Source organism: Equus asinus, chromosome 4 (genome assembly GCF_041296235.1).
Source record: "Equus asinus isolate D_3611 breed Donkey chromosome 4, EquAss-T2T_v2, whole genome shotgun sequence".
NCBI classification, from domain to species: Eukaryota; Metazoa; Chordata; class Mammalia; order Perissodactyla; family Equidae; genus Equus; species Equus asinus.
In genome coordinates, this window is record NC_091793.1 from 135453368 (window position 1) to 135471367 (window position 18000).

The 18000-nt window shown below is 45.5% G+C and overlaps 1 protein-coding gene across 2 annotated transcripts in view; it reads left to right on the forward strand.

The window, feature by feature from the left end:
- LOC106825581 (aldehyde oxidase) overlaps positions 1-18000 on the forward strand; it is a 72894-nt gene that overhangs the window by 33190 nt on the left and 21704 nt on the right. For both annotated transcript variants that reach the window (XM_044768488.2, XM_070508338.1), the window contains 7 exons: positions 476-645; positions 989-1115; positions 3405-3527; positions 6217-6313; positions 12598-12722; positions 14016-14149; positions 15271-15358. In XM_044768488.2, coding sequence (XP_044624423.2) covers positions 476-645; positions 989-1115; positions 3405-3527; positions 6217-6313; positions 12598-12722; positions 14016-14149; positions 15271-15358 — 864 coding nt within the window. The remainder of the gene's footprint in view (positions 1-475; positions 646-988; positions 1116-3404; positions 3528-6216; positions 6314-12597; positions 12723-14015; positions 14150-15270; positions 15359-18000) is intronic.

The window sequence follows — 18000 nt, forward strand, 5'->3', positions numbered from 1 at the left end:
TTTCACTCAAAATAGAAAAAAATGGCTCTTCTGGTTGAAGGCTTGCCTTCAATATTTTCTGTAAACATAGTCATGATATCATCATGCTCTGTGGCACAATATATGTGCCATGTTTAGATAAACAGTAAAATAATTTTGATAATAAAATTTAAAGAAATACATGAGCATGAACAAGACAACGTAATCTTACCTTATCAAGAAGAAAGATTTATATTCATTTACTTACACTAATGGAATTTGCATTAGAGATGTTGTGGTCTGTATTTAAAAAATGTGGGAAAAAAGCAAGAACAACATCATGGCTGTAGATTCCAGTTCCCCTACTGAATTACTGGAACAGGCTTATCGTCCTGGTGTTACTATTATAATGACTGTTTTCATGTTCTGGTTTGCGTGTACATTATATAGCCACCTTCTTGTGGGAGAGGTGCATAAAATGATTATAAAAATGATTTGTTGGTTATTGATTAAACAGGATGTAGACCCAAAGCAGCTTCCTCAAGACCCAATTGGCCGTCCCATCATGCATCTGTCTGGTATTAAGCATACCACAGGCGAAGCCATCTACTGTGACGACATGCCAGTGCTGGACGGGGAACTTTTCTTGGCTTTTGTAACAAGTTCAAGAGCTCATGCTGAGATTGTGTAAGTGATAAGTTCTTACCCTGTAGACAGTCATGGTTACATTTTGCCTAAGTCATATTAGTGAAAAATAATGATATGAAGAGGATATGCTATTTGTTGGTGAGATGCAATGCAGATTAGAGATGAAATGGGATTGAAATGGAGGATTTGCCACAATTTGTCCCTCTATATAATAACTTTATTATCTCGGGAATTTTTTCCAAATTGCGTGGCAGAAAACTGTTGTGAAGGGTTCTTGGACGTATCTTACCTCTCTCATACCTTATTCTCCAATTAAGCCCGTTCTCCATGGTCCTCGGCTGTGGGGCTACTCTCAGGAGCCGTGCTCTGTCTTCTCATCTAGGTCCATTGATCTGTCCGAAGCTCTCAGCCTGCCAGGCGTGGTGGACATCGTGACCGAGGAAGATCTTCGTGGCGTAAACTCCTTCGGCCTTTTTGGTGAACCTGAGAAACTTCTGGAGACACAGGAGGTACTGCATTGTTGCTTTCTGTTTTAAAAACAACTTCCTCTGTTAAAGGCACTTCATATTTTCTTAAAGAAAGCATTGCATTTGGCACATCGTAAAGGATTCCAGTATTCTTTGAATGCTTACTACAAAACACTATATTCTAATGTTGGATGAATTCAAAGATATTCATTTTCTACCTGAGAAGTTGACTAGTTATATAAAATATACTTTGATGTTTTATATTTTCTAGCAGTAAGATAGTGTGCTGCTAACAAGCATGGGAAAGTGAGGAGAGAATAATGATAACTTTTCTTTGCTAATCCCTCCCCTGAAAATCTCACCATTGGCCCGTCTCAGTGAGTCCAAAGTCCCAAGTCCAAGTTCAAGTGTTCTCTCCACCATGAAGCCTTTCCTCACCCTTTAATCCGGGAATTCTCCCTCCTTTTCTGAACTCACTGACTCATTCCTTCATGCTGCCGTGTATTCAACAGGCATTTTGAAAATGAGTACCTGCTATGGCTGGTCATTGCAGCCGAACGAGACCCATGTGGTCCTTGCCCTCACAGAGCTTAGAGTCTAAGGGGGAAGGCAAAGTGGACCTTGAGTGCACTTTCTCCGTTGTCTGAAGCTTACACATTTGTTCCTACGTCTTACATATTCCCCTACCCAGTAAACGTCCTCGAGTGAGGCCCCATGTCTGGTTCATCGGTGTGTTCCACACACTGCCTCCCACATAGCAGGGCAGCACGGCGAACGGGCAGAGGAACAATGATAGCATTGTTGCCGTTTGAAAGTTTCAAATGACTGAAACTTTGGCTACTGCATCTTAAGTTAGCAGAAGATACAGCAAGGACAGTTCAGCAGGTTTTCTGCATAGCTCAGCCTTCAGAGTTCAGTATGTCCCCAAAGAGCCCAGCACTTGAAACACTCCCTACCTCTGGCTCTTGCTGGCGGACTTAGTTGATAAAAATGAAAGTTTGTTGACTGAGAGTCTGAAGTCAAGGTGAAACTCCCCCGAGGCAGGGCCGTGTGGCCTTGGCAGAAGACAGTGAGAATTAGTGTTTAGTGAACAAGCCCCAGCCCTTCTAGGTTGCACGATAGTCCCTGCGCTGAGCTGTGGGATGGTGATTGTGAGCGTCTGGCGGCCTGTCTGTGCGCCAGCTCCCAGGGGACACCCGGCGTCCATGCAGAGCGGGGAACAGAGCCGTGTGAGTGATCGCCTTGGTTAGTTTAATGCCTTTTTAACATTTGTCTGCAGCATGTTATGCTTTATAAAAATCTTGTCATTGTACAAGTTTTAAGCGTACACAACGATAGAGAAGAAAAGCACTGTGAATCCCCATAGCCCCGTCTCCCAGCTTGAACAGTTATCGACGTTTTGCCGTTCTTGTTCATTTATCTCCCACTGCCCCCACACACGCACACCCAGCAAACACTTGTGTGTGTGTGCGCTGGAGTCAACTTTTCTGTTACCGTTTTTTCAGAGGATAAAACTGCGCTGTAATCATTGTAGAAAAGGCCTAATAGTGTAAAGTAGACTCGAAACATGAGCGGGGAAGTGGGGCTTGTGACCACGGGACAAGGCGGGGAGACTGCACCGCTGTGGGGACTCCTTCCAGGCCTGACTGTTTCACCTTTCTGGAGTCTTTGTTCTGTTTTTCCATCCACTTTCTGCCCTGGTCCCCGTGTGAACTCCTCAGGCGCCTCCGTCACCCGCAGGGGAAGTGATGCAGGGGACGCGCTGTGTGTGGTCACGGCTTGGCTGCTGCGGCCTCGTGTCTCTTCACAAGGAGCCCGTGCTCCACCGCAGTCTGGGGCAGAGGTCTGCTCACTGCAGTGTTGGGCTGTCACTCTGTCCCTCCTCTGTGCAGGAGGTGGGCTGGGACCTCTTGGTCCTCGCTGTTCGTGAAGGCAGAAGCTGCCGCTCAGGATGGCCCTGCTCGTGGTGTGGCGACCACAGGTCAGGCCATGGAGCTGGCTCTCCTGGGCCAGCTGGCCTTCAGCAGTCCTATCTGCTTGGCCTGGAGCCTGAGCTGTGCTTGAGGCAGCATCTCTCCTGCCCCCTTCAGCCACTGCTGCCAGTGACGTGGGACAAAGACAAGAGCCCCCCAGCGCCAGGGGTCAGCAGGCAGCTTGGACAGATGCACTTTCTACCGAGGCCTTTGTTAACCTCGCCACCTCGGGTGTAGGCACATGTGAAGGGTCATTTCCTGTGCATCTAGCTCTGAGCTCGGCCGGAGGAGGAAGACGGATGGAAGGAGAGGACCTGGTGCCTGCCCCCCTTGAGACAAAGGTCTTTCCGTGTCGTAGGTGTCCTGTGTGGGTCAGCTCGTCTGCGCCGTGGTCGCGGATTCCGAGGTTCAGGCAAAGCGAGCTGCGAAGCGAGTGAAGATTGTCTACCAGGATTTGGAGCCCGTGATCCTAACTATCGAGGTAACGAGGTCAAGGGTGTGGCTAGAAGAGCAGATTTCAGTGGTGGCTCAGTTAAAATGCTTTTGGCTTCAGTAATAGGAAAGAAAATCTGACCCAAAGTGGCTTCCAAAGTTTGGGGCTTTTATTGGCCCCGCACTCAATCAGTGTTAGCAAGAAACCGTATTTTCCCTCTCTCCTCTCTGCTGCCCACAGGACAGACTTTATCCCCTGTGGTCACAGGATGGCAGCCAGGAGCTTCCAGTTCCTGTGCAAGAAGCAAGGGAGAACACTGTTGTCCCAGCGCTCCACGCATCCTGAGATGCAGCCTCATCAGGACACTCTGGGCATGAGTCCATATCTGAACTAATGGCTGGCCAGAGGAATGGGGGGCTGTGGTTACTGCCAGGGGTCAGATTTCTCTGCAGTGCATGGCCATAAGGGGGAGAGTGGTGGAGACCTAACAGAAATCTGAGCACCATTTGGAAGGGGGAGGGGAGAGGATGCTGGATGGGTGACCAACAATGTCAAGGACGGTGGACACGCCGTTAACTCTGCATTCACTTCACCTGGGCTCTCAGGCGCACAGTGAGAACTAACAAGATGCTCCATGAAGCAGACATTGAAGACACTGTTTTTAGATCCTTCAATCCGTATCTTAAATGAGCGTGAGAAACAGATGCTATGATGCCCACAGGTATTTTGGCAACTTAAACAAATTGGAGGATGGCATTTCCTGTTTTTTAGAAAAGAGTTCAAAATTTATACTTCATCAGAAATTTTGTTTGTAATCCTCTGGCCAATTCCACTGGCCAAATATCTTCCCTTTCCTCTCCCGACCTTCCAGCCAAGTAAAATTCCAGTGAGCAACTCCACAGCACTCTCCTCCTGCCCTCCCCAGCTCCAACCAGCAGATCTGTGGGTGTGTGCCGGAGAATGCCAGACTGTGGCAGTGTGGAGAAGAGCTTCCTCCTGCTTTATCGGAGGTTCAGCTCTCCAAGGGCAATCAACTGGAGCAGGCCGGGTTTCATCACAGTCATAGCAGGCGCATACGCCCAGCTCTCTGCACTACAGTTCTTTTACCACTTTCCCGACCAAGAAATGCTCAGGACACTGGCTCAAAGTTGCTCAGAGAGCAAGCAGCAAGTGAAGTGGAAAAAGATTAAACTTTTAAAAATAGGATTTATAAAACTCCTCTTTTCAACCTGGAATATCTAAATCTTAGGTTAACAAGACAATCTTATGAATTGATCCTAGTAGGAAGTGTGTTATCAATCAAAATAGGATGAAAACAGTGTATCTGTGTCACTCTCACTGAGGGTTAGCCTGGCTTATGCTTTGTAGAGCTTTTAAGAGTTTGCATGGGGAAACTCTATCAAAACTCCTGGCTCAAGAAAGCTGATGGCCCTGGTGAGAAAAATATGCTCCTGACCAGAATCTCTTGTGGGTCCTGATGCCCAACAGCGTGCCCATGGCTAACACCTGACAGAGCCCACTATGTGGGTACACAGTTCTAGCAGGTTTCATGCATTAACTCACTGAATGCTCACTTCAGTCCTGTGAGTAAAAACTGTTATCCCCATCTGATGAGGAAGCTAAGAGACAGGGTTACCCGAGGTCACACAGCTAGTCAGTAACAGAAGCAATCAGCAAATGCTCTGTCAAAGAACCTGGGCCCCACGGTGGTAAAAATAAACCAGCCCACTTTTTGAACAGAGGAAATGGCAGGATCACAATAGAACATCCCTGAAGTATGTCAGTAAGTCTAGGCACCTACTGCTACCCAGAGGGAACCAGAGTTTGCAGAATCCTTAACTGCCAGCAGGTTGGAGTTTTGTGGGTGGACAGTAATCCGTGGTAGACAATGCTGACAGGAGCTGGTACGTCACATTTGCCAGTGGACACAGGGCTTACAGTGATTCCTAGGGATGGGTGAGAAAACCAACCTGGATTACTGTAGCTGTGACCCTGATTATGTGCACCTACCACTGTCCCCTGTCACTGGGCGCCCAAGGGAAGCTGACCGGAGCCAGTAAGAAGTGGATCTGTGGTACCCACAGTGGGCTTGTAATGGAATCTTCCTTCCAAGGCAGGAGGTCTCCCTACTGCCCTGTGCTCCTCCTCGCAAAGGAGCAGCATGGGGCTGGCAGGCAAGGCTGCCATGACCCTTATCACTTGAGTGTCTTCAGCTAGCACTGATGGAGCACGTTATGTGCCATGCAAGCTCCAGACATGCCTCATTTCATCCTCACCATGACCCTGTGAGAGCTCCGTGCCCAGCTATACCTGCATTGTACGGATGAGGCTCAGAGAGGTGAAGTAGGAGACCCACAGTCAAACAGCTGTGAATGGAGAAAATGGACACAGCTTCACTGGTCCCTGAGCTCAGGCTCTAAACCCCCTGCTGCGTGTCCCTAGAATGGGTTGTGGAATGAAGAGAATAATCTGCCTGGAAAATCTTAGTTCCATTCTGGGACCAGGGGGTGCCACGTTTTTCCAAGCAATTGTTTGTTTTCACTCGTTAAAGACATTTGTGCTTGCTTCTTGGGAAGTCACTCAGAAGCCTGGTTCTTGGCTCAGCTCATGGGGTCATGCTGAGAGCAGGTGGTATCCCAGAGCAAGGGGAGAAACGCTGCCCAGACTCAGGCAGCGGCTCCTGCCATAGGGCCGCGTCTCCTGCGCAGGTGGCCTCACTCTTCTGTTCTCTTCCTAGGAAGCTATACGGCACCACTCCTTCTTCCAGGGGGAAAGGAAACTGGAATATGGAAATGTTGACGAAGCATTTAAAGTGGTTGATCAAATTCTTGAAGGTAAAACGATCCGAAAAAAAGGATGAGCGGGGGAAGCGACCCTGGAGGCCTTCTAAGCGTGTCTAGTCTAGAGCTGCCTTTGCTTTGGAGAAATCAGCTCAGAAACAGGCACCTCGTTCACAGATGGGCTTCCCTCTGCCGTGTGTGTGTGTGTGTGTGTGTGTGTGTGTGTGTGTGTGTGCGTGAAGAGCTCAGCAGAGAGACGAGGTGGGAGGCCCAGGCTTTGCCCATGGCAGTCCCCCCACACTGACCACCTGCCCCGCCATGGCCCCGGTCACACAGCAGCTGCTGAGCGACAGAGGTGGTGGTGGAGTCGGTAGCTTTGTGTCAGGACCTCCAAAGCCCACGTTTCCTTCTCTTTCCTCCTGTCTCCCCTGACTTCTCCCTCCTCCCTCCCTTCCCTCTCTGCTTTCTCCCTTCTTGTCTCCCCTTCCCTTTCTCTGGCCCGCCCTTCCTTCCGGACTTCCTTCCATTGTGTATATGTGTAATTAAAATTAAATTTTCCTCTTTGAAAATAGTTGATGTGAACTTTCCAATAAAAATTTTGTAACTTTTTATTTAGAAATAATTTTAAATTTACAGAAAAGTTGCGGAAACCTTAAAGAAATTCCTAATTACCCTTCACCCAGAATCCCCAATTATTAACATTTTGCACTTGCTTTATCATTCTCTCTCTCTCTCTCTCTATATATATATAAATATCCATTTTTTTTTCTGAGCCATTTGAGAGTAAGTTACAGACACGCTGCCTCTTTACCTCTAAATACTACAGTGTTTATTTCCTAGGAACAAGGGTATTGTCTTACATAAACATACAGTTATCAAAATCAAAATATCAGCACTGACGCAATGCTATTATTTAATCTACAGACCTAATTCAAATTTTGCGATTTGTCTCAATAATGTCCTTTATAGCAGGAAAAAAAAAGGATTTACTGTAGGTCTTAACCGATCAAGTTCCCGCTGTGCTCTGCTGTCACCCGTGCTGTGGAAGACCTGCCATCCAAGATCTGATTTCCCCAGAGGCATTGCTGGGTGGGCGTGGGCGTCTGTCCCATATCTGAGGGCAGGAAGTAAAGCATTTGATGTTGTCTGTCTTGAAGTGAATTTCCGGGACATTGGCCTCTAGGTGGTAGTTAGAAACTACCGTCTCCCTAGTTTTTCTTTCCACCTTTGATCCCAAGCGCAGGAAGAGTCTGAAGACGTACCAGCCCCAAACATAGAGCCAGAGTCAGCCCGCCCACATGAGCTCAAAGCCACCATGTTTCTTAGCTCCACGGCTGTGTTAAACCTGAAGCTGGTCACAGCTCACTGGATGATGGCGTCTGTAAGCTGTAGAAAAGACACCGTGCGCCATCACCTGCTGGTGTTCTTCGGCGCCCTGTCTTATTAGCTGTGGGCCTGGGCAGGGCACCTCTCAGGGCTCAGTCTCCTTGTCTTAAAATTGTATGGATAAAGTGATACTGATCCCAGAGATCCGTTATGAAGGTCATAAGAGAGAATATGTGTGGGTGTTTGGCGCAGAGCTTGACACACAGCAAGAGATCCATAACGGTGAGTGATGATTATTATTAGGTTTAGTGTTTTGTTGTTGTTCTTGAGCTAACACACTGGCAGGCATCCGTTCATCAAACCTAGGGTTTCCCAGTTTTCCTCACTGTGAGATGTTTATGAGACCTGCCTGCAGAATCCTGTGCCCTTTCTTGCAATTCTGGAGTTGGAGGATCCGGGTGGCCCAGGAGTCTGTTTCTGACAGCTTTTCACGGCACTCCTGGTGCTTCTTGCTTGGGATCAGTAAAATGTGGCACTCTCCAGGGGTGAGCTTGTCTTGTGGGAGAAGAGAGGAGGGGGCATTTTTAGCACAGAGTCCATGGTGTGAGCGTCTTGGAAATAGCGATGTTTGGGGTTCCCTGCACCTGTGCCATAGTATGTTCCTGCCATAATGTTTTGTGTGAGAATTCACTTGTTGTAGTTTCCTTGACATCTTATTTAGTTCAGTTGGGTACTTTGTTCAATCTGTCTTTTACTTGAATTTTCCCTTCTTATAGCCCCACACCCTATTGATATGTATCAAAGTGATACAGGAGGCTTTAAAAGGGACATTTATACTGCCTGTACGTTTTCATCCTCTTGACTTACTAGTTTGAGGGTTTTTTTTCCTTATTCTGTAATTGTCATTTGGGGTCAGAATTTTTGAATACTTATTTCACTGAGAGGTAACTCATGGAGAGTGATAATAACAGCACTCCCTCTGCCCCTAGGAAAACGGGTGTTTCAAGAACAAGAGAATATTTAAAAGATAAAATATGTGGGGCATTGCGTCAAGTCTTAGACTGTGTTCTTGAAGACAGTGATATTCTTGTTTGCTTTGACCCCCGTGGAGACGTGTGTCAGCCCTCCCGGACCCTGGGCTCCTGGCGCCAGAGGGCCTTAAAGGTCACCATTTAAAATCAGGTCTGCCTACGTGTCCGGCTCTGAAGTCAGCATTCTCTGCTCTACATTGTGCTGCTTCTCATTTATCTCTTTAAAATTCCATTCGCGGAGTGGGCTTTACCCTGGAGAGTGTGGATGCCGATCTCTGGAGCAGCATTTGCAAGAGATCTAGAAGCTGAGATGGAGAGGATCTCCCCAGCCTGGCCTGCTGGGCGTGGCACAGAGGGACTGCTTCATATCTTAATGGCTTTTTGGTCTTCAAGGGCCTCTTATTAAAATGTAAATATTCCTGGAGGCATCACTCCTAAACCGTTAGTGGGATAGCATTTTATCTCAAGGATTAGTTGAGCAAACTGATTTCCAGCCAAGAAAGTTGAGAGCAACACCTAGAGTGAGAAAGGGCGCCGTGGGTCGAGGGCTGTGGGATGGGCGGCACAGTGGAGCAGGGTTCTGACACCTTGCTGACCTTCAAGGTTTAAACAGAAACAGTTCCGTCTAATGTTTTTTAGTTTTGTATTTTTTAAATGAAGTAGATGTTTAACAATTAATTCTGGCTGGATAGTGGAAATGCTAATGCTGCAAACCGTGCATTTGAGCCTACCGACAGTGGGTCTTTTAACGTACAGTCTTTGATAAAAGCTTAAATTGAGAACGAGATCTGAATTCTTTTTTTTTTAAAGATTGTTTTTTCCTTTTTCTCCCCAAAGGCCCCCTGGTACATAGTTATGTATTTTCAGTTGTGGGTCCTAGTTGTGACATGTGAGATACCACCTCAGCATGGCTTGATGAGCGGTGCCAAGTCCGTGCCCAGGATCCAAACCGGTAAAACCCTGGGCCTCTGAAGCAGAGCATGCGCACTTAACCACTCGGCCACAGGGCATGCCCAAGATCTGAATTCTTGACACTTTAATTGTTATATTTTATAAATGAAACAGAATTGGCTCATTTTTCTATGCTTTTTTTTTTTTGAGGAAGATTAGCCCTGAGTGAACATCTGCCATCAATCTTCCTCTTTTTGCTGAGGAAGACTGGCTCTGAACTAACATCGTGCCCGTCTTCCTCTACTTTATATGTGGGACGCCTGCCACTGCATGGCTTGCCAAGCAGTGCATAGGTTCCACACCTGGGATCTGGGCTGGCGAACCCCAGGCCACCAAAGCAGAACGTGCGAACTTAACCGCTGCACCCATCTATACTCTTTCTTTACTCAGAGTTTAGTTAAGATAGGAAGTGCAGACAGCAATACAAAAGATTTCCTTGGGAATCTCCCTCAAGCAATTTGCAAATCAGTATTTTGGGGTATAATTTTTAATTTTTTAAAGTCTGCCTTCCACGTAACTTGATGCCTGGTCATAATTGTGTTCTGTTTTTTCCCTCTATTTTTTGTTTTTTTCCCTGTGATTTGAGCGGTTACTTGGTTTTCAGAATTCCTTTTTATCTGTAGTGTTCTTGAGTGTATTTCTTTGTCTGGTTTTTCTAGTGGTAGTTCTAAGTGTTAAATTTTATTTATCTATATTACAGTATATCGTGTAGCAACATTTTATCACTTGAGTAAATTATAGAACCCTTACCTCCCTTTTCATTCCTTTACTCTCCCTTGTTTATAATATCATTGTCTTAAAAATTCCCTCTGCATTCATTGACTACCACATGAAGCAATGTTACGATTTTGCTTTAAATGCAATTCGTAAAACTCAAAAAGAGAAGGAAAGTCTACTGTGTTTACCTGTCTTTTTATTCTTTCCATTGTTCTCTCTCCTTTCTGAACAGGAACAGAAATCTCCCTGTTACAAGATTCCTTTTTTTTAAAAAGAGCATTTCTTGGGACTAGCCCTGTGTCACAGTGGTTAAGTTTGTGCACTTGGCTTTAGCAGCCCCGGGTTCGCAGATTTGAATCCCAGGCACAGACCTAGCACTGCTTGTCAAGCCACGCTGTGGCGGCATCCCACATGAAATAGAGGAAGATTGGCACAGATGTTAGCTCAGTAACAACCTTCCTCACACACACACAAAAAGATCATTTCCTCTCTGTTTCAAAAACTTCCCATAATAACTTAGTTATTATTGTAGGGTAGACCTGTTTAAGACAAATTCTCTTTGTTTTCCTCCATCTAAGAATGATTGACTTCCTTTTCATCCTTCAAGAATATTTTCACTGGATGTATAATTCTGAACTGACAGGTCTCTCCACGCTTGAAAGATGTTGTGCCAGTTCCTCCAGCCCCCCAGTTTCTGATGAGAAGTCGGCTGCATTCAGAGTATTTTCCCCTGTAGGTGGGGTAGTGTTTTTCTCCCTCTGCTGTCAAGATAGTTTCCTTTTTTTTCACTTTTCTGAAGTTTGACTGGGATATGTCCTGGCATGGATTTCTTTGGATTTATCATATTCCCAAATATTCACTCAGCTTCTTGAATCTGTAGGTTTGTGTCTTTTGCTAAGTTTGGGAAATTTTCAGCCATTATTTCTTCAAATACTCGATTTCAGTGACCCAAATTTCAGTCTTTTATTATAGTTGTACAGGTCTCTGAGGCTCTGCTCATTTTCTTTTCAGTCTTTTTCTTTCTGATGTTCAGATTAGGCAATTTCTGTTGTTATATTCTTGTTTACTGATTATTTCCTCTGTTCTCTCTGTTCTGTTGTTCAGCTCATCCATTGAGCCTCTTAAATTTTGGTGGTTGTATTTCTTAGGTCTAAAATTTCCGTTCGGTTCTTTTTATATCTTCTGTTTCTTTGCTGAGATGTTCTATTTTTTCATTTGTTTCAAGCGTTTATGGAAATGCTCGTTGAAGCATTTTTATGATGGCTACTTTGAATTATCCTTGTCCGATAATTCCAACAGCTGTGTCATCTCTGTGTTGGCGTCTGTTGATGATCCTTTTTCATTCAAGTTAAGTTCTTAGTGTGATGACTGATTTTCAATTGTCTTTTGGTCATTTTGGGTATTATGTTACATGACTCTGAATCTTATTTAAATCTCCTCTTTTACCAGACCTCTTCTGACCGGGTGTTGGTGGGTAAAGAGGGGTGATGCCTTGTTATTGCTAGGTGGAGGGTGGACGTCCACGTGCCCCTTATGGTCCCACTGACACCACCCAGCAGAGGGTTTGGGTCATCTCATTACAGCCTGATAAGAGCAGGAGTCTAGGTCCCCCCTCAAATTTTGCAGATAAGGATGGGGCCACAGTTTTTTCTATAGTGTTTTGCTGGAATAGAGTGGTTATTATATAAAAGTTTTCTGTCCTGCTAGGTTTCCCTTTCCTGGTCCTTTGGCTAGAGAAAGTAGGCTTTTCTTGGGGCTTTTTTGGTCTTTGCCTGTTGGTGTTTTCGGATTGCTGATGTCTCTGCACTAGGTCTAGGATATATGAAGCAAAGAAAAGCAACAACAGCAAAGCCCGCTGAACTCACTTCGGGTCTTTGCTTGGGTCCCCAAGTCCCTAGCAGGTCTGCCTTCTTCTCTTTGCCTTTCAGAGTCATCTTATGTTTCTTTTATATGTAACGTCCAAGGTTGTTAGCTGTGCTTAGCAGAAGAAACAGGAAGAAGTGCATCTACTCCATCTTGTCTTGGAACTAGAAGTCTCCTTGCTGTAATATTTTGACTCTGGACAGTCACACGCCTTTCCCTAGGATTCTGTGACCTCCTGTATTGGCAGACATGATAGAGTCTGCTAGAGAACGCTACTTCAAATCTGCATATATAGTGAAAGCTGAATATACTTTATGGCAATTCACTGTGCAGCCTACTGTCCCAGCGAAGCACCATCATTGGAATTTCTCCATAATGGATAACAGCTGGGGGAATGCTACCTGTGCTATCAGACAGCCTCTTTGACTCTGGCGTACTTTCCTATAATAGGTGAAATACATATGGGAGGTCAAGAACATTTCTATATGGAAACTCAAAGCATGCTTGCTGTTCCCAAAGGAGAGGATCAAGAAATGGATGTCTACGTGTCCTCACAGTTTCCCAAATACATACAGGTAACATGGGGCCTCTGTGGAGGGGATGTGGCTAAATGGTTTCTGCCAGCATAATATACCAAGAGCGACTAGAGGCAAAAGTGTCATTTCAGAAACTGAAAGAATTTGGAGCACTAATACTCAGTCCATGGAAGTAGGGGCCTTCTGTTTGTGGATCTGTAAATTTACAACCAGATATGTAATCAGTAATGGGGCCTAACTCACAGGAAGCAGTCGGGAAACATTCTGGACAGAATGCAACCAATCGTGTCATCAGCTAGGTTAGAATTTACACAGGCGGAGGAATTAAGAGAATAAGGATTTGCTAGGTTCTAGAGTTATCCAAGAAGTCCCATGAAGACCGAGTCTTCAGTTTGGATTCCTAGGGAGAGTGAGTTTTGTCTCGACGGTGAGAAGACAGGCCATTTGCAGGCAATTCCGCACCAAGATCAAATGCCACTCGTGCGTTCATTTAGTCCCTGGTCCCTTCTGCACACACTTATTGCCCGTGTCCTCTGTATCAGGCAGCGTGCATGTAAGAAAGAGGAAAGGCACAACGATGCCCACGCTGGAATGGAAGATGCATGTGGGGGGCTAGTTTAAGCATCAGGGTGAAAGTAAGGGGAACAAAGCAGAGGGGTCGTGATTCAGTAGGTCGTAAGCAGCCAGTGTCATGACCAGAGCAGGTGGAAGTGTGGGAGTGTGGAGACTGAGGCCTTGTAGAAGGTGGGACAGTGAGAAGGGCCAGGTAGGCCCCACCCCAGTCCTGTTCTGCTCCTCACTCCCGGTGTGACATGGGGCTCATCACTTCATCCCTGTGGGGTCCCCATCTATAAACATGACCACTAAACAATATGGTGGCAGAGAAGAGCAAGGCCTGCTTCCAAGGAAGACCTGCTGGCCGACTTCAGCAGGAACCCAAATGGGAGGAGAGAAGAAACTCCAGGGGAGACAGGAAGACGCAGGGGAAGACCCCAACCTCTCACTGCGCCAGGCAGCGTCCGCCAGGGGTCAGTGTGGAAACGACACTCTGGGTGTGGTTCGTGGGAAAATTTTAAGAAATTTATTAACACAAAAGTATCTCATTGATATTGAAAGGACTACTTAATATTAATGATAGTTTTGGCAATATCATTATAGCCAAGGACCACTGAGACCAGGCATGGATATATGCCCAGGTCATTGGAAATCATCCCGTTCTTAGTATAAGCACACAGTTTGTGTATCATGGACATTACGGAACCAACGGCTCAGGGCTGTCCCCCTCCCTTGCTGCAGATGAGCCAGAGTAACAAGAACTGTTATCACTCACAGGACATAGTGGCTGCAACCTTGAAGGTCCCAGCTAACAAGATCATGTGTCATGTAAAGCGTGTTGGTGGGGCGTTCGGGGGAAAAGTGACCAAAACTGGCATCATGGCGGCCATCACCGCATTTGCTGCAAACAAGTAAGTGGAGAAAATCTGCTAAATAGAAAAAAATAAAACAAGGTCATGCTGAATATTCACAATATCAGGGTTAAGGAGGAAGAGACTGGGTCAAGGTTGTTTAAAATCACATATAATATACAAATACACCAACAAGTGCCACTTATTACAACGTCTTTATCTTATACTGTCAAACTACACACTATGAGAACCAAAATGAGAAGCAAAATCAGTAACTGAGAAAGAATAAAAACCACAGCAAAAATGCTGTAATACCTGGAGAGTAGACAGAAACAGGTCCTGAAAGGGTCGGGGTCACTTGTCCTTCGCCCCTGTGAGAGAGAGGTCTCAAAAGATTCATATGTTCATGTTTAAGTAGCGGTTTTGCTTTTGTTATGCTTACCTTATTGCTAGTACCATTTTCCTGTGAGCATCTCGAAATATTCCCACAGGAAGCTGTCTTTGCAGCAGGCACAGCCAGAAGGCTTAAGTTCTTTGCTGAATAATGTAGGTCAGTTCCTCTCTCCATGAGACACGAAGACGCTGATTCCAGACGTGTCCCGTCAGGGAGCACTTGGCAGTCAGACACCAGTCGAGTTTCTCCGTTTGTAACCAGTCTGTAGTGTGGCCTTGGGACTGTTCACCTACAGCAGAGGCTGTTGTCACAGTGGGAAATACCCCCAAACAATACCCTGGAGCCTCTGGCACCCAAGAGCCTCCTTGCCATAAGTAGTGAATGCCAGGCGTTGTGCCTCGACCCAAAGGGAGGGGAGGCCACTGTGTGGGCCTGAGACCAGCACAGCCTGGGCTCAGGGAGTAGTTCTGTTAGGTGTGTGGACACCATTCAAGCTCTCGCTAGGTGTTATGTAAACCCCAGATAAAACCTACTTGGTGAGGGTCCGGCCCGGTGGCATAGCAGTTAAGTTCATACTCTCTGCTTCAGCGGCCCGGGGTTATCAAGCCATGCTGTCACTTGGTCCCACATATAAAACACAGGAAGATGGGTACAGATGTTAGTTTAGGGCCGATCTTACTCAGCAAAAAGATGAAGATGGATGCAGATGTTAGCTCAGGGCTAATCTTCCTAAAAAAAAGCTACTTGGTGAAGGAGTTTACCTCTCTTGCTTTTTTTTCTGTTTCAGACATGGTTGTCCAGTCCGCTGCATTCTGGAACGAGGAGAAGACATGCTAATAACTGGGGGCCGCCACCCATACCTTGGCAAGTACAAAGTGAGTAGAGCAAGAAGGGGGCGGAGAGGATTCATGTTGTAAATATGACACTCCATCAGTGCAGACGGCAGCATTTGGCTTCTCTCTAAAGGGGAACAGCAATGAGCAAATCAGCAAATTGTGCTTCTCCCTAACTTTTTATTCCTTGTGCTGGATGTTTGATAACTGGCTGGTTCAACAAAGCTTTGCTGCTTTGTTCAAAGATTTCTGTTTGTGAAAAAGTACTAGACAGTATTGGCTGGAGCAGAGTAACTGGAAAGCATGAGGATATGGATCTTTGAAAGTAGATCTGAGAACCATGCTGTTCCCACACACTTTAAAAACAGAACAATTCCCATAACAATAGTGTTATGTGAAATTGCAATTATTTGCCAACAGGTTCCTCAGTTTTGAATATATCAAGGGTATTTTTGTAAAACTCTGTCCTGGGAATTCCTAGAAAAATTTCCATAGGAGAAAATAATTACTTTTTGCTTTATAAGAAATAGGTAGTAGTGAGAATGGACTAACTGCCATAACAAACAACTAAAAACTCTCAGGGACTTCAACCTTTATTGTGGTGTTTCTTGTTCAAGTACCAGCCCAGTGGAATAAGTGGGGGTTGGGAGCAGGGAGAGGAGAGGACCCTGCTGCAGAAGATCATTCAGGAACTCAATGCATTTCCATCTGATAGTGCCACCATCCTCCCCTCGGACTGTACTGTCCAATATGGAAGCCACTAGGCATAGATGGCTATTTAAACTTTAAGTTACCTACATTAAAGAAAATGAAAAATTCATTCCACAGTTGCATTAGCTATATTTCAAGTGCTCAGTAACTACATGTGGCTAGTGGCTGCCATACTGGACATGCAGGTATAGAACATTGCCGTCATCTCAGAAAGTTCTCTTGGATAGCACTGCCCTAGGGACTCCGAGTCCTCTCCCGGGCCTTCTGCAGAGGGCAGAAGACTAGGGAGAGAGAGCAGGAGTGTTATGTGAGAGCTGTTTCAGGCACCAAGACTGTAAGTGTGGACCTTGCCTCTATCTACATGTTATTGGCCGGGACTTTGCTGCCTAACTGCAAGGGAAGCTGGGAAATGTAGTCTTCCTATGTGCCCAGGATGAAAGACAGCAGGATCTGTTGAACACAGCATTGTCTCTTCCACGGCTGGTGTACCTGCATGCATATTTTTAGAAGATTAAAATGTGTCTGTTTCAACTCACATTCTCTCTTAGCTATATTTTGAATCTGCTTGAGTTCAACAAAGATTTATTAGAGAGAACTTTGTCCTGACAGAGATTACATTTTGGGAGTTGAGGGAGAGACAAGACTTACACATGTGAGGTCATTATGAAAGCATAATAATTCTGGGTTTAAGATGAGGTGCACATAGTAAAACTACAGGAAGATGGATATGAGGTTGAGTATGTACGGGAGACATCCTAGAGAAAGTGATCATAAATGGCCTTCAAGAGTGGATAGGCAGACAATGACTAATGATTGGATAAAGAGATGTGGTATATATATACAATGGAATACTACTCAGCCATAAAAAAGACATAATCATCCCATTCACGACCACATGGATGGAGCCTGAGGGCACCATGTTCAGCGAAATAAGCCAGACAGAGAAAGACAAACACCATATGATTTCACTCATATGTGGAATGTAAACAAACTTTTTCGGACAAAGAGAACAATTTAGTGGTTACCAGGGGGAAGGAAGAGAGGGTGGGCACAAGGGGTACAGGGGCACATTTATATGGTGTTTGACAAATATTAATGCACAACTGAAATTTCACAATGTTATAAACTATTTAGACCACAATGAAAACATTAAAAAAACAACAAAGAATGGGTAGGCAGAAAGAAGGCATAGCAAGTGGTGGGAGAAGTAAGAGCAAAAATGCAGAGGCGGGAGGAACGTGGTGTGTTTGATGGGGGCAGGAGTAGGAGAGTGGGGAATTAGAACACAGAGTGCTTCCCTAAGAGGAGTGGGAACAGACTGGTGAGGTTAAGTGATGCCAGACTGAGAGGAGCCTGGAGTCCCAGGATGGGGGTTTAAACTTGATCTCACGAGAAAAAGAGACTGAGCAGATCCTTGACCAGTCAAGCGTTGTAACCAAACATGAGCGCACTGGGGAGGGTGATATGATGGCGCTAGGCAGGGTGGCCTAGGGAAGAGAGAGGGTCGAGGCAGGTAGACCACCAGGGGGCAGCTGATGCAGTTGGGGTCTGAGCTATGATAGCAAGATGTAGAAGTAGAGACGAGTCCAAGAGCCGAGACAGTGTGAAATAAAATAGGAGGTGGTGACAAACTTCGTAAAATACAACGGAGACTAGAACCATCAACATGACTTGGAGGTTTCTAGTGGAAAGAGCCAGGTTGGAAGGAGGAAACAATCTGGATGGACAATGATGAGCTTTTTTGTGTAAATGTTGGGGAAGAAGTGACAATGGGACATTAGGGAGAAATGTCCTTCACCAATATGGGATTGTATTGAAAGGACTGGATTATAGTTATAGAAGCCATCAGCATAGCAGTGATTAAGACTTTGAGAAAATAATGTTTTCTAATGGAGAAGAGGATGAGGACAGGAGATGATATTAATAATACTTGTAACGGTAATGTGAATAATTCTATTTAGAACACGAGCTAT